Here is a 27,051-nt window from a genome sequence, read left to right as displayed (position 1 = left end):
GTTTTATGAGGAAACAAGAGCTCTGGTATTTTGTCAAAATCTAGTCTTGTTCTCTGTGCATGCTTGGCATGCATGGGGACGGCATGCGTGTGTGTGTTTGTCTAAGACCTTGCTTTGCCTCTTCGGCTCTGTTCCAGCCCATCGAGGAGAGGGTGAAGGAGCTGTATGTGGCGCTCCAGGAGCTCAGAGCAGTGCGGGTGTCTGATGACCTGGAGCATCCCAGTGACCAGGCCTTCAGGCAGCAGGCTGGTATAGCTGATCAAGCCCTGAGTGCCCTCAGCCAACAGGTACTGTACTAGGTATACACATGGAAATGAATTGAATGAATGGAGTGAAGAAGAATTTACTAAATGATATTATGGAAATCTGTTATTTTAATGTCAGGGTGGGGACAGGTTTATTGTATGAAATATATAATTATATACTGCTGTTTGTTCTTTTTGTGTTTTGTCTCTTATTTTTATATGTAGAGATGACTAGTTTGAAAGCAGCTATTTGTGTTAAGTCACTTTTTTGTCTTGTGGTACACAGGTTCAGTCCCTGAAGCCAGCTCTGCAGCAAGTCTTGGAAGAGTGGGGACGATTTGAGCAGAAACTGAGTGAAGTCTCCCTCCTCACCACTAGAGTGCGCTGTACTTCGGAGCACTGTCGTGTTCCACTTCTCTCCTCCAAACAAGTGAAGGTGAACATAGAACATTTGCAGGTGAGGGCTTGACTGAAACCTTTTTTTCCTCCTCTCCCTGAGCAAATTCCAGAGTGAAAATGAAGGATGAAAGTGGTCTCAAAGTGGGACACATTTTATAAAAGGTTCAATTCAGCTTTGAAAATGTCAGCATGCTCTAAAACTGTTATGGTAGTTTTATGATTGGTCTCTGTGACATCATCAGACTTCTGTGTCTACAGATGATCCAGGAGGATGCTGGGAAGGGGGTCAAGGTTCTGGCTGCTGTGGACCAATCATATCCCTGTCTGAGAATTCTGGTCAGCCCTGACACGGCTCAGCTCCTCTCTGAGAAGATGGAGGGAGAGCGAACACGGTTTGTACCTTCACTACATCAAGACAATTCAGTTAAGTTAAGTAGATTACAATGGAACCAAATTCAAACAGAATGCCTGCACTTGAAACCCAGTACCTCAGTACTCAGTATTTCTTTCAGATGTGTGGCTTTATTTGTCTTCTTTTTTTTTTTTACGTAACTCAATGAGATGTAGATAATGCCTCTGCGGTACTAAAATAAACACCCTTTTTTTCCAATCTGTAGAAGTATACTGTATACATAAATGTATCTCCATAAAGTCTATGAGGCACACAAGCTTTTTGAGAGCAAAAACAGAGGGGCAGTTCATCTTCACACAATCTGCGGTCTGTTCCAGAGGAGAGACAGGGCAGACTGGAGGAAAGACCCGGCAGATTTATATCCAAGACTTCAGTCCCCGTCCGCTTGACTGGCCAGACCCGAGCACTTCATCTCCTCTCGTGTTCTCCTCTGCACTGCAGACGATGCTCAAACACAGTCACACGCAAATACAAGTACACACACTGGAACAAAAACACACTCAGTGAAATATCGTCTGGGGAGCATTTATCTGTGTTCCCTCCAAATGTCTGGGTTTTTCTTCTCAGCTGTGGCTGTTGTTAAGGTGATGGTGATGAGGACCATCTCCAATTTTAGACTCGAGCAGAGTTTTGGTGATTTAGTACATTAAATCATCAGAGGCGCTGTGTTCCCATGATCAAATCCATTGGTCTTGCTTAAACAAGAGTGTGTATTTGAGTGTGTGTGTGTGTGTTTACACTGTTACTGTGTTAATACTCCCGGGCTTGAGCTGTGTTCCGGGCCAACCTTTTTTGGCATGATTTTACTTAGATTATCTACAAGAGTAACCACGTAGCTTCACTGACGACACGTTCGTAATCATTTCCTCAAAAGTAAAAAAAAAAAGAAAAGACGTCTTCCCACTCGCAAAGATTTCCACTTCATCTCAGAAAACACACCCACAATGCACCATTTCATCTGGAGGATAGCTACGGCACGAGGCTAGCTCGTGCGAGCTTGACGTGCGATGAATGGCATCCCCCTAGCTAGCGTGTGGTCTCCCCTGCCCCTCCCCCTCCAGGTGGAAGGCGGTAGTGCAGGAGGTTGAGGAGGAGATGCGGAGGACCAGGGAGTTACACTTCCACTGGCAGGAGTACAGCCGCCTCTCGGACCCCTGCGTCACCAGCCTGCGACAGCACCAAGAGCAGTGGGGGGAGCTCCTGAACTCCCCACCCAAACCCCAGGATGCCCAGGATCGCTATAGAGAGGAACAGATTGTATCAATCAAGGTGAGTGGATGTTTTGAAAGACATGCTTCTCATTTTAATTCCCGAAATGATTAAATAACCCTAATCCTAATGAAACTATGAATATAACCCCGTGTTTCACCTTCCCCAAATTAAATACTGGAGGTAGGTCGTGTTTTCCTGTGTCTAAACGTTTTTCTCCCCTGCATGGGTACTTGAGTACTTCAGAGAGCAGAGAGCAACCATATTTCTCAATTGACCATGTCTAGATTAGTCATACCTGCCCACATCCAGCCTTTATTTGCACTCCTAATGTAATAATTTGATGTCAACTTCCGTGCTTGTTGCTCTTAGAGCAGAAAAAAAAACATGTTTTTTCTTGAGTACACCAAAAGATAAAGAAATCTGGGTTTACATTAAACATAGTTCACATGGTGTTCCATGTTAGTGGAATTGAAGAGCTTGGAAAATATTTTTTCATTTTATTCTGGAGTTAGGGTCACATTCATCTTAGAACATCCACAAATAACTGAAATTATTTTGTCAGCACCTGCAAGGAGAAATAGAGACTCTGCAACTCAACATGGGCGACGTTCTCGAGGCTTCCAAAAGGCTCATTGGGCAGCTGGACCCGCTGGCAGCCTCACTCATCCAATCAGAGACCAGGCTGCTTTCACGTGACCTCCTGCTTTTGAGTCAAATGTTGCTGGGGAAACAGAGACGAGTTCAGGTGAGAGATAGTGGCAATACAGTTGACATGAAATCTGAAATTATATTGAAAAGCAAAGGGATTGTAAAGCAAAGGTCAAAGTCAGTGTTTAAGTTATAGACAACTTGTGGATGTGATGTTGTGGGATTGTAGTGTAGATCATGTACCGGGTGTGCCTGTCACACCTTAACCCCCCCCCTTTAGGATCAAACATGTTTGGATGAGTTCTTCTTTGCTTGTGTTGAAATACAAAGTAGAACATCTTAACCACTGGATGTGTTTCTGTGTGTAGGAGGACCTAGACCAACAAAGGCTGCTTGTGAACAATTTAGAAGCACTTGAGAAGGGAACCGAGGGCTCCATGCTAAGGCTGACAACTGATGTGTGTGACGTCGACTCTGTGACGGTGAGTGACAATCCGTCCCATGTTGCGGACAACGAGAGAATCGTGTCGTGTTCGCACGCACGCGCTCTCACTCGCACACACCGGCACACAAGCGCGCGCACATGCCGTCTCCACATGCATACGCACGCGCACTCTCTCTCACAAGCTTGCACTCACACGTGCGCACGCGCGCACACACACACACACACACCGGACTGACTCCCTCTCTTCACAAACTGTTTAGATGGCCCTGTGTGAACTGAGTAACCTGCTCCCTAAACTGGCTGACCTCTCGGCGATTGGCTGCTGTGCGTCCGCCAACGAGCGAGAAGCTGAGCGCGTGCAGTCCCTCGCCAGCCGGTGGAAGCACGCCCTCCTGCTGGCGTCAGCTAAACACAGGCACGTACCTACGAGGTCTCACAGGCTCTTTCTGGCAACAAAGAAAAACTCAACCGAATGTTATTTGTACTTTGAAAAAATGACCGTGTCTGTGTGTGTGTGTGGTGTGTTTGCTCATCAGGGAGATTGAGGATCAGGTCGAAGGGTCTGAGAGTGTTCAGCAGAAGTTGCACGCCTGGGAAAGCTTCCTGGACGAGTTGGAGGAGGCTTTGGCAGGAGACACTGCCAAAAACTACTCTGGCCTTCTTGACATGCTGGCTGTCCATCAGGTGCCCTTGCAGAACCGATCTACGAGCCAAGGATGGCCTTTTTGTACATCATTTGAGAATGATGGAGTCATAAAACATAACATTTGACTCAACATAGCTCCCAATTTTACACAGCAGGTCCAATGGCAAGTTGTAACTGTCAGACAGTTACACATTCTGCCGCATAGTTTCATAAGAAATTGGAATGTTGGCACAATTGCTGTCCAACAAACCCAACTGCTAACCTTGTCGCTTTCGTCTGAGCAGACCATTCAGACATGGCAGACAGTCAGTATTGATAGACAGGGTCCCCAGTGATTATCATTAAATTCCACAAAATCCTGTTAATTTGTTTTTTTTACTACCATCTCTGCCAGTACAAGCACAGAATTATTTCACAAACCTGGCAATGTCGAACAATAGGATCATATTCACACAGGATCAAATGTTTTCACATACTTCTTACGAGTTTTAGCATTAACGTGATATGGCTCTCTTTTATCAAAATTAATAATTACAATATTAATTGTATGTAAGTCAATTTGGACTAAGCAATAATCACTCCTGAATGATGTGTTCTTACTATACTGCTTTGTTAGTGGAGCAGGGTGAATAATTCCAGCACTGCAATTTCTTCGTCTATTCATGTGAATTGACTTGAATGTATTTATTTATTCTATAACCAAACTGTCATCGTACTTAAAATGTTTTTAGACGTTTAAAATGTCAGTCAAGCAAACGGGGTGAGCAGTAAGTTGCTTTTCTGTAACTCCTGGTTACAGCACATTTCTAGGCAGTGCTTCACTGTGTCAGATTCATCTTGGAAACCCAAGCACAGATTTGTGACTCGCGCTCTGCTACACATTGTTCTTGTTCCACAGCGGCACCAGGTTGAAATAGCTCACCAGCACCACATCTTCAGAGGTGTTGTCTACAACACCGCACGCTCCCTGGATAAGGACGTGCCAGAGGAAAGGTAAGATGCCGCTTGGAAAATGATTGAAATACGATCGCCAATAGATCAGTCGCATGTAGACATGGCCCCATAACTCGGATCACTTGCGGACCTTTTTAAAGCAAGTCGATTGTTTTCATTGGCTGTGTTGACTCATTAAAGTGAATGTATGTTTCAATCATAAAGGTCGTTTAAACATATCTGTAGATTTGTAGAACTGTTGCGGGAAAACTATAATCCAACCCAGAGTTTAGCAGTCAGTTGAACACGGGCCGCATGCAGGGCCTCTATCCCCTGAATTGTCCTCCCAGGACCTGTCATCTCGTAAAGTAATTAAAAAGAGGTTTTCCTGCTGTGTGCTTACCAACCAGGGTAATGGACTTTCAACTGTGAACATAATTCACCCGCACACAGACACACATACAATTCCACACACACACACACACGTATGCACGTACATGGAGCAAGCCTAGTGCTCTGCGGTCTGGAACAGCAAGTTGGCTGTCTCTCGTGATCCTTCACCTATAAATCCAATCTTTGAAGGCAGTTTGGAAACTCAAGTCGTTGAAAGAACTCCTCGAACTCATCCCCAGACCGCTGTTTCCAGATGTTTCTTTCAGAAGTAGACACCGGCATGTACTATGGAGCTGTTATAGTCAGAGAGGCTTCCGGGATTCACAAAGTCAACTTTTGTTGGCTTATATTTGTCGTTTTTGTTTTACATTCCCTACAAGACGTATTTTGAAACTAGTAAGCAAGAGACAATATAGTGCCAGTTGTAAATAACGATATGTTCTGAACTGACTTAAAATAAAGCTTCAAGAAATGCCATCAAGATGCTTGCCTCCTTTCCTACGCAGGTCGGAGCTGATCCAAGTGCTGTCCCAGCTGAGAGAGAGATGGAAGGGCATCGCGGGGCCCTTCAGGCGGCGCGGGGCGCAGGTGCAGGGGCTGATGGGCCAGTGGAGGGTCTATAGGCAAGGCGAGAGAGTGCTGTGGAGGCTGATGAGGGACGTCGACCCCCTCCTGCCCCCTGCCGGGCTGGCCATGTGCAGTCTCCGTCAGCTACGACGCTCACTGAACCATCTCGAGGTTAGGGTTTTTTTTGTTGGTGCGTTTTTGTTTTCTTGTCTTATTGCACAGTAGTAGTTGAGATGTGGTAAGGAAAAACATCAGCGGATGAGTACCAAGAAGGTGGAACGTGGGAATCAACCTGCGTCAGTTCAGATTGAACCCTTTAGAGAAGACACGTTATGTCATCCACCACAGACATCTAACCGGACGATAAGTATGCACAAGACGACAATGCCATCCGGCGTCACCAATAATGACTCCCCCCATCCCCTCGTCCCCCCAGCACATTGAGGAGACCCTTGGCCTCCACGCGAGCGTCCGGGAAGACACTCTGGAGGCGGGCAGGCGGCTGAGTGAGTCCATGACGGAGCCCCGTACGCAAGGCCAGCTCCAGAAGCAGCTGCAGGCGCTGCAGGAGGCCTGGCTGCACACCCTGGGCCAGCTGGGCAAGAGGCGGGCGCTGGTCCACACGGTCCTACAGGTACGCTCCACCGCGTCCGCGGCGTCAGAATGCTCCGGTCGGACCACGAGAGTGAGGAGGAGGGTCGAGGGAGGATACGAGATCGTGTCTTTCGTCGCCTCGACAAAAAAAAACAAAAAAAAACTTTGACCTTTTGCAGGGGGGATTATGGATACGTGGGGTAGGGCTTCAATCCGAAGCATTACTGTGACACCTCTTTATGCCTCTCCTCGCCACTAAGCTCCCTCGGGGGTGGGGGGGGTCCTGCGTGTGTAGGGCTAGGTCGGCGCTTAGCTGTAGACTACTGTCCGTGTGTGTACGCGTCTCGTTGACCCACATAGGGTACATTCCACACCCCCGGCCACACGCACACAAACACACACACACGCTCTCTTTCTCTCCCCTTGTGCCTCCACCATGCTGTGTGTTCCCCCCCTATGAAAAGCACACACACACACACACCCACCCACTCTGTCAGTTAGGGATCAAACAGCAGGTCTGTAATCCAGCCGTGATCCACATCCAGAGGCAAGCTGGTCACCGATCCTGGAGATGCTCACGGTGCCTGAGTAGTGGTCGGGCCATTCCGCCACCACGTGGGTCTCTGGTTGGAAAATATTCCAATAATGGCACCGATTACTTGGAAATAGGCCCTCGCTCTGTGGTGAACCTTCAGTGGAAACGCAGCAAGCCATGCCGGTATCTTTCATTTGTTATTCGAGCAAAAACGCAAACGTGTGACACCCCATTAGAATGAGGGACACACATGAGTAACCACTTTGGGGACGCTATCCTACCTGGTTCGGTGCCAGGATCTGTTTCTTCACACTGTGAAGGGATTTCACCTAATACTAATCTCTTTCTGCTATGTGTTGAGGTTTAACGGAATGGTTTGATTGGGTACGGGGCTGTATGGTGGAGTGAGGGGGGGCTGTGTCCTGGGCTGTTTATCCGGACTATCGACCTAAAGAATGTCTGAGCTGCTTTCAGTCAATCCTGGGTAGCCTTTAACGTGTAACAGACCATCGGAATTACTGAAAGGAATTCTGGTACAGTATACAGGAGATGCCACCTCACAATGTAAACCATAGGAGAGGGAACCACCTGTGTGGTAGAAAGACATGAGCAGGTCGCGTATTGGCGTCAAGGTCGACGCTCTTCGTAAGCAACAACGGTTCTCGTCTCGGCGATCAAGGCTTTTGTTCAAATATCCGCTGTGCGACAGTAGCTTTTCCTATTCTCCGAGCCATGGAAGGCTGTGACTCAGAGCCATGGGCTGGTGGGGGGAGGGTTATCAGTGATGACATCAGTGCCTGTTTTCTGGCCCGAGCCAGGGGGGTGAGGAGGGCAAGTTGTGTTAACCCCATCCAGGATGATGGGGGCTCAACCCGGTCAAGCCAAACAGCCGATGTCCGGCCCTCTAAGGTGAAAGGGAAATCTGTTACCACAACAGTCAGATCAATGCTAAGCTAACAAACACTAGGGGGCTACTCTGCCCCCCTCCCCCCCCCCACCCTCCCTCCATCAAAATAGATAACTATAGGAAGTAATCCCTCACCCCCGCCAATGTTGTCTTGCAGAACTGGGAGCGGTGTCAGGCCAGACTAGCAGACAGCGCCCGCACGCTGAGGGAGCTGAAGGCCAGACTGAAGCAGCCGCTCCCAGAGAGACTGGAGGAGTTAGAGAGTCAAGAGAAGATCATTCAGGTGAGCGCCCACTCCTGGATGTGTGCTTCTGTGTGTGTTTCTGTGTGTGTGTGTGGCTATCTTTATCCAATGAATTAATAGTCATAGCAAATAAATGTTTAAGGTTTAGCTACCTGGCTACACAACTATAAAGTACATATTCATCTGCATGGGAGTGTTCAAACCTCCGCATTCAGAGAGAATAAATATGAAATACAAAGAAGAGATAGTACTGGATATATCTGAACAACTGCATAGACTGGTGGATGGTGTGAAGTGACACAAGGGGATCTTTTCAAGAATTTCAAAGAAGTCATTCAAATCATTTGAGTCCTAACGTATTTACAACAAGTGCTTCAATTTAACTTTCGGAATCAACTAAAACTAGCGTTGAACCCAATCCCTGTAGAGTCCATGCCAGTAAAACGTGTACATTTGAAGCAGTCAGGGGAAAGTCGACTGTGAGAGGGGCCATTTACAAGGTACTTACAAGGCCTCAGTCACCAACAGGTTTCAGGGACCATCATTTGAGGCCCACCCCCCCACAGAGTCCCGCTATTATGAGCTCACTACACCCCTCCCCCTTCCCCCCTCCCCACCACCACCCTCTTTCCCTCCCCTCCTATCTACCCCTGCTCCCCTCCCCCGCTCTTTCCAGCAGGCACTTTAATCCTGTAGTCTGCAAAGAGAGCGAGAGAGAGAGGGAGAGAGAGAGAGAGAGAGAGAGAGAGAGGGGGTACTATCAAGCACGGGGGCTGACCGGTCACTTTGCGGTGTGGCGTGCGTGCGTGCGGGCTGTGTGTGTGTGTGGTGTGTGTCATGCAGGAGACGGAGGCCTCTCTGGAAGGTTGGACGGCCGGGCTGAGAGACATAGCCACCATGAAGACAGAGCTGTCCCAGTACGTGGTGGCCGGGGACGCCTCCTTACTGCAGGAGCAGGTGGAGGCTCTTCACAACCAGTGGGAGGAACTATGTCTCAAGGTAAGGAGAGAGGGAGAGAGACAGGCAGAGAGAGACAGAGAGAGACAGGGAGAGGGAGAGGGAGAGGGAGAGGGAGAGGGAGAGGGAGAGGGAGAGAGAGAGAGAGAGAGAGAGAGAGAGAGACAGAGACAGAGACAGAGACAGAGAAAGAGAGACAGAGAGAGAGAGAGAGAGAGAGTATATCATGTATCAAGTATATCATGTGTGGAGGGAAAATGTAAAAGACCAGCACAAATCTGAGAGGGAGTAGCAGGAGTTGTAGGTGGTACTTTATTAATTGAGGGGAGTAGTTACTTTTGTGTTTTTATGTATGTGTGAGAGAGATATACAGGGAGAGAGAAAAGAAAGAGTTTGTAGTGGGAGGGTAAAGGAAACCTAGTCCTAGCTTGTGTCCAGCCCCTGGACATTCTACACAAAGGCTCCTTAGCGACTGGGGCCAGTGACACACACACACACACACATAGTATTACACACATTATTCATTCTGACTCTGACATTGTGAACACACTATGGAGAGTAGAGAAGCAGCGTGAAACAGAGGGAAAGCTGAAACAGAGTGTGTTGCCCTTTAACTCACAAGGAAACTTTCAAATGTGTGCATTTTGATGGTATTCTGCCCCCCCCCCCCCCCCCTCCTCCCCCCCAAAAAAATCTTTATCTGACATTTACAATTGTCTCCTGACATTAGCACAGAGAGCTCATTTTTCCCACTTAAAATTTTCAGGTTTATTTTTGACCAGTATGTGGGCATGTGCATGCTGGGGGTTGATCTTTTGTGGTTTGCTAAAATTATTTCTAAGAGACACTAGTGTTTGTGCTGTCAAGTGGTATAATCTGTTCCCTAATGATGTGGCTCTCTCACAGTAACAGAGGCTAATGTGTGTCAGCTGACATGTTCTATTGAAGAGGCATGGCTCTGATTGGTTTAAAGTCCTAATTACTAGAGCAGGTGGACAATGTGACCAGTACCCACACACTGATAGTGGTGGTGAATTGGGAGTACTGGCTGTTTGTAACTGTCAATGTGTCCATATTGCTGTTAGAGTTTACCTTCACCCTCAAACAAACACAGCTCTGTTGAGTTCAAACATGAGTTTTAACTTGCTTCTTGTTTTTCTTGGACTTACAAAACAGTGCAGAGGATTTAGCAATCTTACACTTCAGTTGCCTTGCAGCTATTTTCCCCACTGACATGTATGTGTTCATAGATCCGAAGGCACAAGTGCAAAGCAAAGGCTATGACCTGAGCCATAACGGTGCCATCATAACAAACAGGATAACAGGTTGCAGGTGTAGGCGGTTACCATGGGAAGGCTTGAACAGATGGCCAGGCTAGGCTGTAGGCTTCAGGGCACATGGTCTTTTGTTGTGGGGGGAACACAACTCAGTCCACAATGGAACTAACAAGAGCCCCAGAGGAACTGAGAGAATGAGAAGTGAAGAAGAGAAAAAGACTTAATGTTCATGAAAAAAACAGCAACTGTCATCAGATAGTAAAATATGGCAGCTCCAACTGAGGCTCGCGAGCTTTGAGCTCTGACCTCAAAAGAATCAACAATTAATCTACATTGGCCTGTAATGGGGTATTATCAAAGCATTAAGCTGTCATTAGGAAAATGAACCCTGTTAATTTTAGTCTGACAAAGAGTTGTCCTTGGGGCTTTTGGTTTACATTTACATGTATTCATTTAGCAGACACTTTTATCCAAAGCGACTTCCAAGAGAGAGCTTTACAAAGTGCATAGGTCACTGATAATAACAACAAGATAGCCCCAAAGCATTGCGGGGTAGCCAAAACAAGAAGCACACATTGTGAACAACCAAAAAATAAGTGCCAAAGGGAAGAACCATAAGAGCATGTAGTTAAGCAATTTACATTTAAACAACATGAATCTCTAAGTGCAAGTGTACCTGTAGAAATGCAAGCAACAGTAAAATAAAAATAAAAATGAGATTAACTAAAATAGAATATTTCGCAGCAAATACAGCAGTTTAAATCAGTTACCACCAACCAACAAGAGCAACAAGTTTCTAAACAAGAGTCATCTTGATCCTTGAGGAAACTAGTATTGGGTTCAGCAAACCCCTCCTAAGTACCGTTGTACTCCCGGAACAAGTGCGTCTTGAGCCTTGAAGGTGGAGAGACAGTCTGTGTCTCTGATGGAGGTGGGGAGTTGATTCCACCACTGGGGGGCCAGACAGGAGAAGAGCTTGTGTTGCGAATTGGCGGTTTTGAGCGGTGGGACCACCAGGCGGTTGTCTGAAGAAGACCGTAGGTGGCAGGTGGGGGTGTAAGGCTGCAGGAGAGACTTGATGTAGTCGGGTGCAGTCCCGTTCACTGCTCGGAAGGTCAGTACCAGGGTGTTGTTGGTTGCGTTGATGGGTAGCCAGTGGAGGGAGATGAGGAGCGGGATAACGTGGGAGAGTCTGGGTAGATTGTAGACCAAGCGGGCCGCTGCATTCTGAATCCTATGAAGAGTGCGGGTTGCAAATGCTGGGAGACCAGCGAGCAGCGAGTTGCAGTAGTCCAACTTGGAGAGGACAAGTGCTTGGACAAGCAGCTGGGTGGAGTGCTCAGACAGGTATCTCCTGATCTTCCGGATGTTGTAGAGGGTGAATCTACACGACCGGGAGACTGCAGCAATGTGGGCTGTGAGGGAGAGCTCGTTATCCATGGTAACCCCAAGGTTCCAGGCAGAGGATGAAGTGGTCACCGTCGTGATTGAGAGGTCGTGGGAGATGGAGGGTTTGGCCGGGATGATGAGAAGTTCTATTTTGGCGAGGTTCAGCTGGAGGTGGTGCTTGGTCATCCAGGCGGAGATGTCTGTGTCTGCGAGGCAGGCCTCAATCCTAGCTGAGATCCCTGGATCAGTCGGGGGGAACGACAGGCACAGCTGCTTGTCGTCAGCGTAGCAGTGGTAGGAGAAGCCATGGGAGGTGATGATTGGTCCAAGTGAGGTGGTGTAAAGGGAGAAGAGGAGGGGACTGAGGACAGAGTCCTGTGGGACACCAGTGGAGAGCTGGCGAGGGTCTGACAGTTTGCCTCCCCAGGAGACCTGGTAGGATCTTCCCGACAGGTAGGATGAAATCCACTGGAGTGCAGTGCCAGTAATTCCCATCTCAGAAAGTCTGTAGAGCAGGATCTGGTGGTTAACCGTATCAAACACTGCAGAAAGGTTCAGCAGAATGATGATGGATGACCTCGAAGACGCTATGGCAGACTGGAGGGCAGTGGTGACTGAAAGGAGGGCAGTTTCTGTGGAGTGGGCAGTCTTGAAGCCTGATTGGTTAGGGTCAAGCAGGTTGTTTTTGAGAGAGAAAGTTAGAAAGTTTTGAACCTAAAGCCGATTGAAAACAATACAGGACAATTTTTTTTGGACCATTTTACTTTTCTTAAAATAAAAAAAACTCAGCACTTACATGGTCATACAAGGTGAAATTAAACATTAACAAAAGGAAAATGTTGTTTAAAGTGTCACCATTTTCAGTACAGAAAGTTCCTAAAGATGAATGTGTACTTCATCATAATAACTGATCTCAGTGTGTCTGTATTCACTGTTGGTGTTTCACTATTTGTATGTGACTTTGGATTAAAGCGTCCAGTAAACTAATCGAATGTACAAGGTTAATATAGCCTAAATGTAATAGCTATACAATGGAGACAGGTGGCTACCATGCACCAACTCCAACTTGTTCTCAATTGACACTGTGGTGTTTGCAACTTAATAGAACTAAAACCTAAATGGAATTCACTTTAGGGAAGATGACAGCAAGCACTTTAGCACTAAAGTCATATTTGAGTATTTTCCTCATTTTCTGTAAACCCATGGAGAGTGGACAACTAAAACTAGGCATTTGGTGTCAAGGGTTGAGGAGTTTGTAAGAGTACCCTTTCCAGTATAACACAAAAGGGCACAAACAACCGGATATTTTTTGGGGAGGACATTTTATTTCTTATTTCATACAATTCTAAATATAAAGTTTTTTTAACCAAACTTTCTGCAAGCGTAAATCCCGAATACCCCAAATCTGGTAATAATTATAGTTCAGGTGTTACCTGAAGTATCACCTCAAAGCGCTCTGGCATCATTAGATTGAATGTTGAGTGGGCGCCAGCCTGTGCTCTACAGCAGTAACATAGCCTGTGCACACAGAGGTCAGCTGCAGCTCTGGTACTCATTATAATACATTTGTGGAAAAAAGCAAGATTTTGCTCCCCTGCTTTAATAGCAAACACCTTTTATAACCTTGACTTGTTATTGCTTTGCTCGGAGCAAGCCAATATTGTGTGTATTTCCCACAGAGTTCATTTTGGGAGGCGTTGTTAAGTATCTCTGTGTGTTATGGTCTTAATGGGGTTTAGTTTTAGGATCTTTAGTGAAACTTTTAATGTGAGTATAAACCCCAATTGATAGTTTTTGTCTGCAACCCCGTTCTCAGTCAGACATAACTGTATAAAACTTAGCTTCCAACAGTGTTTTCAATATATTTGCATGTTTGTTGTCTCCGACATTTGTTCTTTACCCCCCCCCCCCCTTCTTCCAAATAAAAGAGTGCAGAAATCCACCCACTTTTAGTACATGCAACAGCTGTTTCAGATTGTGGGCATGGGAGGCACAGACACAACAGCACAACAACTTGCCCAAAATGTGATTTGAACCCCAGACCACCGGGAATACAGTATGTCTTACGGACATCCAGAATATCTCACAACACTGGAACCAGTGAAGAAGAACACACCCTCGGCAGACACTTACCCTGTCCTTCTGTCTTCCCTTCGTTCTTTCTTTCTTTTATCTTTCCTCCCAGGTGTCCCTGCGCAGGCAGGAGATCGCCAACCGCCTCAGCGCCTGGATCATCTTCAACGACAAGAACAAGGAGCTCAGCGACTGGCTGGCCCAGATGGAGGACAAGGTGTCCCACAGCGGAGACCTCAGCATCGAGGACATGGTGGAGAAGCTCAAGAAGGTGAAGGACAAACCAAACTGAGGGAGATGCACCCAGCCTCATTAGTCACCCCTTTCTCTTAGCGCGTCATCAGGCCGTCGTGTCATTGTCAAATATTGCCATTTTCCGCATTGACACTTGACTGTGTTTGTATTCAAACAGCGACATTTAGCCTGACGTTGAGCCAAGTAGGTAAGGTATACACAAGGTATTGTCTTTGAGGTTATCTCTGCATTTCCAGAGGCCGTAGAGAGTCTGAACGTCACAGACTTAGTGCGACAGTATGACCATGTGAGCAGAGGAACAGGCAGGCACTGCGTTATGTAGGACGCACTGGGACGTCGTGCAACCCCCTTTGTTCTCACCAAAACAATGAGCCTTTACAATGACATTCCTTTCTTCTACTCCTAGAAGAAGTGATTGGCCCGGTTTTACTGCGACAATGAATGTGAGAGTTTTGGAAGTGTGTGCTTGTAGAGGTGAGGCAATCACACAACCAACCATGGAAAAATGGCCCTTTGTCAAACTGGCCCATTGAAACCAGTCATTGACCACATTGACTGTGGATCAAAGCGAAAATGCACCAATTACTTCACAGAGCTGGACCCCAATATGTGTGCTGAGAGAATGTAGAGTTGAGTGGGTGGGTGTAGGTGAGGGGGGGGGGGGGGGGGGTGAATAACGGTCTCGAACCTCTTTAGCATTTGGATTATCTGGACAAATGTAATAGCATACATTTCAGTAAGTAAAATCCGGATCAGGGGGACGGAGAATCACAAATTCCCTTAGACATTTTGAAATACTCACAATGCTGCCCATTCAAATCCTATGAACATTGGTGTGCACTCGACGGCCATCATAAACAATAGCCATATCAAAACAAAGCTACAGCAGGCCAGATATCCGTGTGAACGTGCGCAACGTGCTGGAGCGTGTGCCGTCTCTCCGCCCGCAGGACTGCATGGAGGAGATCGACCTGTTCAGCGAGAACAAGAGCCACCTGAAGCGCCTGGGGGAGCAGCTGATGTCGGCCGGCGACCAGGCCAGGCAGGCCCAGGTCCAGGGCTCGCTGCGGGACGCTGGCGAGCGCTGGCAGGCCCTCTTCCAACACATCGAGGCCAGGTGAGGAGCGTGCGCCGTTTGCGCTGCCAATGGGCCCTGACTGCAAGGCCTTGGTGCGGACCTCACAGGAGGACACAGGGGTGAGGGATTGGGAGGGGCGGGGAGGGGCGGGGTGGGGGGGGGAGACATCTTTATAATACAGTTGGATTGCTGTCTTTGTGGTTTTTGGTTTTCTTGCTTGTTGGTTGGTTGGTGTGTTCATTGGTTATTTAGTGTTTTGTCAGTTTGCCTTGTCTTTATCCTTTATCATTATTCATTAATGAGCTTTAGAGTACGGGTATGCTTTCTCGAAGTAGTAATTATCCCCTATTTTCAGTGAGGGAACCAGAAGCAGCGGCCCCTGCTGTGGGCTAGACGTGTTCGTGTTGCTCTGCAGCTGTTGTGTTGACGTCCTTTGTTTTTCGGACTGTACATACAGTTCTATACGTTAAGCCGTTGTGACGTTACCCGTGACTCCGCCCACCGGCAGACAGATGGACAGTCCAGGGATTTACCCCCCCCCCCCGCCTCCAGCCCCACCTCCCCCTCAAATGTGACTGGTGTCACGGACTGTACCATATGGCCTCCGGTGTGGACTCCCTTTCCACACCCCCAGAGTGGAGGGACACGAAAGGGGGCATGGGGGACAGGGGAGGAGGGGGGGGTTGTATCTGTCAGTCAACATTAGCTGTGACGCAAAAGGGGGGCCCGCGCGACGGGCCAGCAGTCGCAGGTTAGCATGGCCGCTAACCTGCTACGCTAGCCGGCGCTCAAGGTACTGTAAACCTACAGACATCTGTTAGCCTAGCGGTAGGGCTGCATGAAACCACGCCATCTCCCCTCCCTCCCCACAACAAATGCTGTCATGTCATCCGGTGTGTCTCGGTATCTGTCCCCCATACAAGCAGAGCGTATACTAATCCCCTGCCAGAGCACAAAACAGCCGTCACAACTCTGTTCTGGTGGCACCTGACTTGGCAGGCGGGAGGTTAAACAAAAAGGTCCCCTGAAAGGCGGGTCCTTGGAGCAGCGTCCTAACTTGGCATCCTCCTGGATGTGAGGTCACACACGACAGTGCTTAGTCAAGACAAGGAACAGCAGAGGGCATTAATACAGTTGAGCAGGTGTTATTTTACATACTTGGAGTGGAGCACCATTGTGTTTCTAGGATTTGTGTTTGGTAACAGATTTCATTCTTCTGGGGAAAAGAAATATGAAGGATTTGATGGGTTATATTATCATGCATGTCTCATATTAGCTTGAACTTCAAAACGGAATTGAACAAAACACAGGCTGGCTTTTTTACTCCCGAAATAAACTACACTCATAGGCCATGAGTCACATTGAGATGGTGTACAGACTGATGTTGCTAAAATTGCCAAGCACCAACACTTTGCTGAAACTGCGTTTTCTCAAGCTTTGCTTCTCTTCACATTTCCCTTTGCTATTTATTTCTCTTTCCATCCATCCATCCATCCCTCTGTTCTCATACTGTCTCCCAGCAAAGGGAGGGAGGGAGGGGGGGCTGCCAGGGTTATTGGTCTTGGTGCTGAGCCATGTAACTGCACATTGTTGGGTTGTCACACGCAGTGAAAAAGGACAAACAGTGCAGACTCCGGTCTGTCCTGCATCTGGGTGCTCGTGTGGTGGTTTGGAGACAGACACACACACTCGCACATCAACAGAAGGACAGGTGCATGACACGCACCCAAACACGGTTTCTCTCTTTCTATCCCCGTGGCCATTCCAATGACCTGTTTTACACACACACACACGCACGGCTACAAAGAAAGTTTCCCGCATTTTTTTCCCCGACTCGGCCCGTGAGGTGAGCAGGGCCGAGCAGATGTACACGTCGAAGAAAGGTCGAACCCCCTGAGACGCACAACACTCCAGGACTTGTCTGTTCTTGAGAGGGGCTTTTATGTCGCTAGCGTTGCCATGGTAGTGTATTTTGTACCGGTGGGGGATCCTCGGGATTGGGTGGCTCGGTTGCCAGGGTTTCCTTTGAAGGATAGAGGGACACCTGGGAAATGATAGCTTGAGAATGGTGGGCAACGAGGGTTAGAAAAGTTTCTAGAAGCTTGTCGTTAACTGCTTGAAGGAGAAAAGGACCAAACTAAATTCCACTGCTGTGTCGTTTTGTTCTTTAAAGGCTTTGATATTAACTCTGGTTTAGTGCTTCTTGTGTATTGGTGTGTGTTTGGTCTTTGTTTGGGTGTGGGCATACACATCTCGGCCTGGGTCTATGTCTGTGCCTCTCTGTCCCTGTGTGCGCTAACTCGGGGTGGTGTGTGTGCCGGCAGGGTGAGGAAGCTGAAGGAGACGCTGGTGACCGTGCAGCAGCTGGATAAGAACATGAGTAACCTGCGCTCCTGGCTGGCCCGCGTGGAGTCCGACCTCTCCACACCCGTCACCTACAGCGTGGTTCACCAGGACGAGATCCAGAGGAGGCTGGCTGAGCAGCAGGTGGGTCCGAGGGCCACAGCCCCTCTCCTGGGAGACGAGTTCTCGGTCCTCCAGTGGACAGAGCCCGCGGGGTAGTTCTGGTCGTCCGAGAAGCGGCTCCTTTTGTTCAGAACAAAAACGTGTCGGTACCTGTTTTCTGTCGGTTTCACTCTCTCTAGTTTTTGATAAATTTCTTCTTCCTCTGTCTGTGTATCCCTCCATTTCTCTCTCTTTCTCTCTCTATGTCTCTCTGTCATGCCCCTCTTTCTTGTTTTTGAGTAAAACAAAAAAAACACATGCATTTGTATTCATTTCAGACGTTGCTGTCTCTCTCCCTTTCCTGTAGCTCTCTTTCTTTCTTCATCTCTCTCTCAGTCCCTCTCTCCCTCCCTATCCCTCCCGTCTTGCTTCAGCGCCTCATTGTTGCTCCGTATTAATTATTAAAAACCCCTCTGCCTAAAATGGTTTTGGGGGCGGCATTCATTGTCCGTGCGTCTCCCCGTGCGCTCGACCCTCCCGTCGTGGTCGTCCTCTCCGCCTCACCGCCATGCCTCTCCTGCCGTGCGTCCACCAGGAGCTGCAGAGGGACATCGAGCAGCAGGCGGAGGGCGTGGCGTCCGTGCTGACGCTGTGCGACGTGCTGCTCCGTGACGAGGACGCCCGCGGCGGCAGCGACACGGAGAGCGACTCGGTCCAGAAGACCACCCGCAGCCTGGACCAGCGCTGGAGGAGCATCTGTGCCCTGTCGCTGGAGAGACGCTTGAGGTGGGGGGATGAGATGGGGACACACATACGAACACACTCAAACACACACACACACGCGCGTGCGCACAGAGAAGTGTGTAGGGAACGTGTGCTCCTGCTATGTAAACATCTAATGTGTAGCCAGCCTGATTTCACTCGATAGAAATAGACATGAGACTTGATGCAGACTTTAACGCCAAATGTGTTTCAATATGCTCGTGGCATCTTCCCGGTTACGTTTCTCCTCATCTCATCGTCCCTCTGGCGTGCAGGATCGAGGAGACGTGGAGGCTGTGGTGTAAGTTCCTGGATGACTACTCGCGCTTCGACGACTGGCTGAAGACGGCGGAGCAGACCGCCGCCAGCCCCAAGTCCTCCGGGGTCCTCTACACCGTCGCCAAGGAGGAGCTCAAGAAGTTTGAGGTCAGTTTTGGAAAGTCACAAAGTGTCTGAAAAAACAAGTTTCAAATGACAACAGAAAGTTTTGTTTGTCTTTGTTTTTTTTACACGTTTTTTTCACGTTTGACTACATGGTACTTGATTTGGACCGTGTTACCGCAACAGCAGAATGCACAAGGCTACTCGCTGACTCTCCTCCGGCCTACTTACTGTGTCTCAGGGTTTCCAGAGGCAGGTCCATGAGCGCCTGACCCAGCTGGAGCTGGTCAACAACCAGTACCGCCGTCTAGCCCGAGAGAACCGCACTGACCGGGCCAGCAAGCTCAAAGTCATGGTCCACGAAGGCAACCATCGCTGGGACACGCTGGCTAGGAGAGTGGCGGCCATCTTGCGCAGACTAAAGGTCGGTGTCATGTGAACGTTATGGTACATGAGCGGCCCGCATCATTTCCCGTCTTGAAATGTTCATCTTTCTTTCTGTGTTCTTTCCCTCACCTCTGGCCTCTCTCTCTCTACCTTTGCGCCACTTCCCTCACCCTTCCTCTCCCCTCACCCCCCAATCTCTCTTCCCCTCCTCCCCACTGTCCCCCCCCCCCCTTCCTACCCTCGCATCTCACTCCTCGACGCCTCTCTCTCCCCCTCCTCCTTCTTTCCTTCCCTCTCTCCCCCTTTTCCCCCCGTCCTGTCCGGTGCGGAGCAGCATTTCACCGGGCAGAGGGAGGAGTTTGAGGGCACCAGGGAGAGCATGCTGGTGTGGCTGACGGAGCTGGACCTTCAGCTCACCAACGTGGAGCACTTCTCCGAGAGCGACGTACACCACAAGATGCGGCAGCTCAACGTAAGATAGACGCGCCGGGACGCACGCGTTCGGGGGCCCGTGATGTAAACACGCACGCGCTTCCGGACCCGGGCATGCGCACGCAGCCGTTAGACGCAAACCCAGTCGCCCGCGGGGGAGCCGCACGTGCACTGTGAACACAGCTGCGTGGCCGACAACTCCCCTGCCGCGCCATCAGTGGGTTTCGACCCTTCTAAACACCCGCCCCCCTCCCTCCCACTACTTTGTCCCTCTCCACCCCACCCCTCCCTCCCCAGAGCTTCCAGAAGGACATCACCCTGAACACGGAGCGCATCGACGGCCTGATCGTGTCCGGGGAGGGCCTGATCCAGAGGAGCGCCCCGCTGGACGCCGCCCTCATCGAGGACGAGCTGGAGGAGCTGCACTCCTACTGCCAGGAGGTGTTCAGCCGGGTGGTGCGCTTCCACCAGCGCCTCACACAGCCCCCTGTCAGTAGCTCAGCACTCGCACGGTTTCATTGGTGTTTTCTGGTGTTTTCTTTGTGTTTAATTGTGTCCAACGCGACATACTAATAGATTCAAGTGGGTAGAGCCACCTAACGAACACAGTTTCTATTTTAATGAGCAACAAGATAATTGATTGTAACCTGTAGGGAAAATTGGTTTCATTATAATTAAGTTTGACTTATTTACCTATCAGGGGGAGGCAGCAGCACTGTGCCTGGGTTAGCGTTGCTGATTGCAGTTAGCAAAAGAAAAGGATTGCTAAATTAACGTACTCAACTTTTTGACTGAATTAAAATGGCCTAGTTACAACGATCGGTTAAAAGTGTGCTACCTATGTCTGTTGGTTATTGGTTATGCCGTTTATTCAAAACAAGAAATGAAGCCTTCCTCTCCTCTCCTCAGACTCTCATTGAGGAGCCTGAACTGTTTGACTCCTCCCTGGAGGGGAGCTGTGAGCTGGTTGGCCGACCCTGGCTGGGGCGGGGTCTGGGAAGCACCCCGGCCACGCCCACTCACCTCTTAGCCCCTCCCCTGGAGCGCTCGGGCCGAGAGACCCCGGCGAGTGTGGACTCTCTCCCTCTGGAGTGGGACCACACGGGGGATGTGGGAGGGTCTTCGTCGCATGAGGATGACGAGGACGACCGCGAGGGGGAGGGGACGTATTTCAGTGCCCTGTCAGGTAAAACATCCAACAGGCACAAAAACAAACGCGAGCACACAAGTGCGTGACAAGCACTGTCGTTTTTCACACACACACCACACATACACACGCTCGCCCATTGTCTCCTCCTCACAAACCACTATCGCCCTCCAGATGTGGAGGTGACAGAGAGTTCTGAGGCGTTTGTCCAAGCCACGGGGCAGGCACTAGGACCCCCCGACTCTGGTAGGCGCCCTACCTGGCCTCCGCCCTCCCGTTCTGCATGACTCACCCCTGGCTTTTAATCTAAAGGTGTGATCGCCCCCACGTGTAGCTTTTACCGTTGTTTGGCTTCCACACCATGGGAACAGCACGCGAGCTCCCGGTCAGATGGCCCAACAGGCTCACATGCTGCTTGAGCACCATCACTCACCGCCACACAGCCGTGCCTTGGCCCTTACTCTCTGTTTCTCATCCTCCTCTCCTGGCTCTGTTTTCTGGGCTCACCCTAGCGTCTTTTGTTCTCTTCTCGCCTCCTTCCCTTTGTGCCATCAATTATGAACCGTCCCACCCTTCCTTTGATCCCCGTCCACCTCCTCCATATCCATCCTCCGTCCTCCCATTCCCCTCTTACCCACCCCCGTCTTCCCAGCCTTCCACCAGCCACCCCTCCCACGTTCCTTCCCCTCTTCCATCCCCTCCTCCCTTCTCCCACCACTTTCACTCTCCTCGTCCACTCTCCGGTCTCCCAGCGTGTCAGCACGGAAGCCGGCTCGGCTTGAACCAAGTGACCTCGGTCTCCGCAGTGTATTTTATGTCCCACCCGCACACGCGCACACTCACTGTACACACACCCACACCAGCGTACACAAACAAATCCACCCGCACCAATACGAGCACACACAGACACTTCCAACCCCTCTGCAGGACGTCTACACAACTGTGATCTACGAGCTGGTCTCGCTCCACACCTAACTGGCTGTGATAGGGTTCCCATTGGGATTGCCAGATAAGATGACCCTAACCAACTCAGGGTTGCCAGATCCAATTAAATCCCTCCCCCACTGCTATGCCACAACCTTCCCCTTGCTGTCTACCACCTGATATACGGCACAAACAGGAGATAACACGAGATAATGGGCAGTTGCTTCTCTGATTGGATTCTTTTGGGTTTGTGATGACTCGTTTCTGGGAGTGAATTCAACGTCAGCACCTGAATTGCCGTTATGATTTCATCTCAAATTAATTATGCAGTCATGAATGAACGTTTTTTGAAAGAATTGTCTCATGCTGAAAGAGCATTGATCCGGTGAGAAATTGCTATTTGGTTGGCAAGGCGATGCTTTTTTATATTTATTCAGCCCGAGGTGTCGTCTTTCAACATCAGCTGGAAGGATTTCGACGTCCTCTCACTTAGTGTTTGCTGGTTGGGGTGATTGCGTGCGTTTATGTCTGTGTCTGTCTCCCACTTATATCAGGTCCAGGCAGGTCCACGACCAACCCAGAGTCTGCAGCTTGGTCTTCTGCTGGAGACCAAGAGAGGAAATCTCTCTATCTGGATGCAGAAGACGACCTGGACTCCTCACCAGGCCTCACCAGCACCCCCTTCAAGCAGGGATACGTAAGTCTAACCCGCCCTATGGGCCATGACAGGACTGCCGCCCGCCAAGATGACTGATCGTTTACGTGTATCCAATGCTCTGATCGGTCGTACTCAGCGGGGAATGGTGGTTTTCAATGCCATGCGTCAATGTTCCCTCAATCCAAATTGCAATTCCCTCGCGTTGCTTCGAGAAATGGAACATCGTGACGGGTGAAGGGTCTCCGTTCCCCGGCAAACAAAGAAAGGACACGAATCTTGCCTTCAAAGCATTCTTCGTTATGTTTTCCATAAATCCACACATTTCAAACACTTGATTATCTTTCCTACTTTAGATTCTATTCCATTCGATACAAAACACAATGCATGCTGTGTGCAAACACAGGCCCACCACGGTGTATTGTTTTGGCATGCGTGTGTTTGCCCCGCTTCAACGGAGGGTTTATCTTGTCCCAGTCTCGTCTCATGTCTGAGTGCAGCGGCAGCCTGAACAGTGTGAAACGGGTCTCTCTCATCCTGGACGACGAGGAACAGCCGGACGAGCAGGGCCTCACGAGCCTTACGGTGGCAGACAAACAGTCAGGTAGAAGCAGGCTTCCCACACACAACTCGAGTCGGTCAGTCAAGTGAAGTATGTGGACTTTACTTTCCTACTCTCTCTGTGTGTGTGTGTGTGTGTGTTCCTAGGCGTGATCGAGCGCTGGGAGCTTCTCCAGGCTCAAGCCAGGAGCGAACGGCAGCATGGCCCTCGGGATCCGCCGCAGCTGACCTTTGACCTGTGTGACATCACTTCCTGGTTGGGACGGGTCAACCCTGAACTGGATCGACTCAAGCGGTCAGACACGTCGGCCGGTATCCAAGACTTGGAAGCTCGGGTCAAGCAGCTCAAGGTAGGAGCTGTTTCGAAACAAAGGCTGGACTACTATTTTCAGAGGGGTGCTGGGACATATACATATACAACACACTCAAACGTGACATACACCTGTCTCAATCCCGACCCACAGGAGATGCAGAAGGACTTCACCCGCTACAAGGCTGTCATGCTCTCGCTGAACTTGGGGACGCGAGGACAGGGGGGGCCCCAGGAGGGGCTACAGGAGGGGCGGGATGCCCAGACGCTGCAGGAAAGCCTGGGCACCGTGAACCAGGGCTGGACCCGGGCCTGCGGCGGCCTGGGCGAGTGGGAGAGCAGCTTGCGCCACACGCTCATGCGCTCTCAGGTGAGACGGGAGCTCCCGGGAGAGTCGACCTCAGGACAACAGACGTGACCACACGCCGCGCAGGATTGCTAAATGAACGCGCTCAACTTTTTTGGGACTGAATTGAGGATTAAACATCTTATGACTGTTTAACGCCTCAGCTGGAAAACCCTCCACTTCATCGGTTTGACGTCTCACTCGTGAAGCGGGATATCATTCATCAGCTAGTTGATGGGGGAAAATCCATACACATTCAAGTCGTTAGAAACATTCAGGCGTGAAATAGCTGGTAAAGACATAACACCGTATCTACAAAAACAGCGCACTTGAGTAAAAACGCAGATTACCGCTGCTGGGAGGGTATAAGGGAAAGTGGGTGTGTATATTTATAGCTCCTGTTCGCGGAACTTTTTTTTTTCTTTTCCTCGAATCACCCATGGTGGCAGTAATATGCAGGCAATTTTTCCCGTCTTTTAACAGCGCGATAATTAACAGTAATGGGCGCTGATTGCCCGACGAGTATCTGGTTGGATAAATACCACGCAAAATGCGCTATTTGCGGTTTGGCAAAGGCGTAGATCAAGATGCGGTCGCAATGTTAGTAAATGAGGCCCTGAGTTCCCGTCAATGAGACATTCATCCCTCACACTCCCACTTGTCTCCAACCCCCACAGGAGTTCCACGAAACCCTGCACTCTCTGCTCCTGTGGCTGGCCCACGCCGAGAGCCGGCGCTACGCCGTGGACATCCAGCATCCCGACACCCAGCCCAGAGCCCTCCTCGATCACCACAACACACTCACCGTAAGAGAAGGAAATCACCTAGCATCGATCGCGTCTGGGGAAATGACAAGAGTCCAAAACAGCCATACGTGCTGAAGTACTTGAACGGTCAGGTCGTGTAGGCACATGGAGTTCACATTGCCAGGAGGTACTAAGGTCTGTTCCCTGTGTCTGTTGCATGGCAACCCCCCTCCCCCTTCCCCCCCCCCCCCCCCCCCCCCCCCCGGTGGCAGGGTCTGCAGGAGGAGCTGCGCGGTCGCCAGGCCCAGGTGGCCTCCCTGCAGGGCCTGTGGGCGGAGCTCCAGCCCGAGGAGGGGGGCGAGGAGAGCGACGAGGCCCGGGAGAAGCTCCACGTGACGGCCAACAAGCTGCGCCTGCTGCTGAGGCAGGTGGGCCAGGACCTGGCCACGCTGCAGCAGCGCATGGTGAGACCTCCTCTCTCCACACACACACACCGTACGTCCGTCCTCTTTCAGGAACGACGGATCGCGTGCCAGTCCCGCGGGTTCAAATCCCCTCCGAAATCCACCCCGAGCCGTAACGCGTCGATTTGTCTGTCAAAATGAGCACGTCATCTAGAATCCTGCCGTGCTGCGTCAGCCCAACCGCGTGCTCCGTGGGCGTCCTGCGTCAATTGAAAAGACGCTGACCCAACGTCGCCTCGTTTCTGTCTGCTCCAGGAGTCAGAGGGTGTGTGCCTCCCCCGTGCTGAGAGGGGGGTCGGCGCCCAGGACGGAGGCGGCAGAGGCACTGCAGAGGGCTCTCCACAAGACGGGCAGAGCAGGAGAAGCTCCACAGACACCAGAAGGTACTGTACTGTGCTAAGGGCAGCTCGATAGCTACATCCAACTTGCTAGCCACCTTTCTTTCTTCTTTTCTTATTTTGAAGATGGACACAGAAGGGAGAGGAGCACTGCTCAAAGCTTGTCCCCCTCCCCTCTCTTGTCCGCAGGGAGGAGAAGAGGGATCCGTCGCCACCGCGCTCCTTCTTCTACCGAGTCTTGCGCGCCGCCTTCCCCCTCCACGTGCTGCTGCTGATGCTGTTGGTCCTGGCCTGCCTGGTGCCTTTCACCGAGAACGACCAGAGCTGCACCCTGGCCAACAACTTTGCCCGCTCCTTCTACCCAATGTTGCGCTACACCAACGGGCCGCCACCCACCTGACTCCTCACGCCGATAGAGCCACAGATTGAGACGTTCACACACACACACACACACACGCATACACACACGTTTCCACTCACACAGTTGCCCTGCTTCCAAAGCAAGCCCATCCGGATACAGAAACTCTCCTCGGCAAAGCAAGAGGGATTGCTACCGTCCAAAAACAAATCAATTGTTTTTAATGTCGATATTTCGAGATGAGATTTTGATACTTGTATTTATTCCCTTGAAAAAAGCCATACCTAAAATGTGCTGTTAAAGGTACTGTTGAATTTGTACTTCGTGTTTGTGCTGCCCCAGGCTAGTTTCAAATGTGTCCCGAATATCGCAACAGGAATTAATCAAACGTACAAGGGTTTTTTTTTGCCTAATGATTCCAGAGTGTTAGGGATGCCTCTGCCAATTTGAATCATACCATCCATTAATTTGCTTTACAATGTGTTTTATCCACTTCATTGTATTGAAATCAGTCAAAAATGCCTTGATACAATCAGTGTTTACAAGTTAATACACGTTTCATGTCCAAATTGTATTAAATGTTTCTTTCTCCTGGACAAGCAGTTGGGTCAGTTGCCCCATAACATCCCATAACATCCCATAACATGGTAGGCCAGATAGTGTGTCCCACACACCGCTTCAGATACAAAAACAACATTTCAGTCTGGCATATCTAGTTCTAATAACATCCAGGTGGATTTTGTCCATTTGTAACAGGTGAACGAAAACCCCCCCGAAATGTAAAAGTGCATCACTCGTATGATTCACGTGCTAATCTAACCAGGAGCGTTTCCATATATCATGAGTAGACCTACATGTGAAGACTCAATGAGAGAAAATGAACACTCCTGATGGTCTGTTCGCTGAGTTAAACATGACAGGAATGTTTTACCCTGTTATTTTTTATTGCTGTCACTTACTCTACTCGTACTCTTATTTTTTTAGGGATGAGAAGGAGGAAATATCCCTTGTGTGGTGTTCATATTTTTGTTACTCACCCAATGGTCCCTCAACTGAAATGGGTTCAAAAACAATACAGCCATAACACATTGTTTTTACAGTGTATCGAAATAATGTGTTGAAATCATGAATGACACTAACATTGTGCAGATCACCCAAGGGCCAAAATGTCTCAGGTTGAAAAAGTTATTAATTGTATTTTTCTTTAACATAAAAAAATACCCAAACACCACACAGCTGTTAAACACTGGATAACTATGTTGTAGCCATCAAGCACTGGTATAAATATTAATCAATACGAGCAGTCTAATACAATCGCAATTTTTGACTTACACATTTCAAATATTTTCAAAACAATGTGTTGTTAATAAGATGGAGAAAATACATTTCCACCGCTCCTAGTGCATAGGACACTTAAACCTTTGAACAGAATATATATTTCAAGGCCTAAATAAAACAATGTCCATATTTTTCTGGTTGTAAACGTTTCGTTTTTATTGAACCAAGACAAAGGTGCTTTCTGAGACTTCAATATCACAATTATCGAAGATAAATTGCTTATATGTCATTCTTATGCCAATCAAAAA

General features: G+C 49.4%; 1 protein-coding gene across 1 annotated transcript in view; it reads left to right on the top strand.

Annotated features, from left to right (window-relative positions):
* syne2a (spectrin repeat containing, nuclear envelope 2a) overlaps window positions 1-26,936 on the top strand; it is a 77,037-nt gene extending 50,101 nt beyond the window's left edge. The window contains exons 79-109 of the mRNA XM_084700232.1: window positions 138-287; window positions 532-702; window positions 903-1,036; window positions 2,118-2,325; window positions 2,831-3,013; window positions 3,285-3,398; window positions 3,622-3,776; window positions 3,898-4,045; window positions 4,906-5,000; window positions 5,840-6,071; window positions 6,337-6,534; window positions 8,094-8,219; window positions 9,024-9,179; window positions 13,989-14,147; window positions 15,082-15,248; window positions 17,534-17,696; window positions 18,250-18,440; window positions 18,692-18,842; window positions 19,039-19,221; window positions 19,519-19,656; window positions 19,914-20,105; window positions 20,526-20,802; window positions 20,938-21,009; window positions 22,242-22,384; window positions 22,820-22,946; window positions 23,051-23,253; window positions 23,368-23,583; window positions 24,237-24,365; window positions 24,578-24,769; window positions 25,025-25,152; window positions 25,297-26,936. Of these exons, the coding sequence (XP_084556358.1) occupies window positions 138-287; window positions 532-702; window positions 903-1,036; window positions 2,118-2,325; window positions 2,831-3,013; window positions 3,285-3,398; window positions 3,622-3,776; window positions 3,898-4,045; window positions 4,906-5,000; window positions 5,840-6,071; window positions 6,337-6,534; window positions 8,094-8,219; window positions 9,024-9,179; window positions 13,989-14,147; window positions 15,082-15,248; window positions 17,534-17,696; window positions 18,250-18,440; window positions 18,692-18,842; window positions 19,039-19,221; window positions 19,519-19,656; window positions 19,914-20,105; window positions 20,526-20,802; window positions 20,938-21,009; window positions 22,242-22,384; window positions 22,820-22,946; window positions 23,051-23,253; window positions 23,368-23,583; window positions 24,237-24,365; window positions 24,578-24,769; window positions 25,025-25,152; window positions 25,297-25,507 (5,112 nt within the window). The 3' untranslated portion in view covers window positions 25,508-26,936. The remainder of the gene's footprint in view (window positions 1-137; window positions 288-531; window positions 703-902; window positions 1,037-2,117; window positions 2,326-2,830; window positions 3,014-3,284; window positions 3,399-3,621; window positions 3,777-3,897; window positions 4,046-4,905; window positions 5,001-5,839; window positions 6,072-6,336; window positions 6,535-8,093; window positions 8,220-9,023; window positions 9,180-13,988; window positions 14,148-15,081; window positions 15,249-17,533; window positions 17,697-18,249; window positions 18,441-18,691; window positions 18,843-19,038; window positions 19,222-19,518; window positions 19,657-19,913; window positions 20,106-20,525; window positions 20,803-20,937; window positions 21,010-22,241; window positions 22,385-22,819; window positions 22,947-23,050; window positions 23,254-23,367; window positions 23,584-24,236; window positions 24,366-24,577; window positions 24,770-25,024; window positions 25,153-25,296) is intronic.
* The last annotated feature ends 115 nt before the right edge of the window (window positions 26,937-27,051 follow it).

Source organism: Hypomesus nipponensis, chromosome 6 (genome assembly GCF_054491055.1).
Source record: "Hypomesus nipponensis isolate SF chromosome 6, ASM5449105v1, whole genome shotgun sequence".
Classification (NCBI taxonomy): Eukaryota; Metazoa; Chordata; class Actinopteri; order Osmeriformes; family Osmeridae; genus Hypomesus; species Hypomesus nipponensis.
The sequence above is the reverse complement of the archived record's forward strand: the minus strand, read 5'-3'. Positions and strand labels throughout refer to the sequence as shown.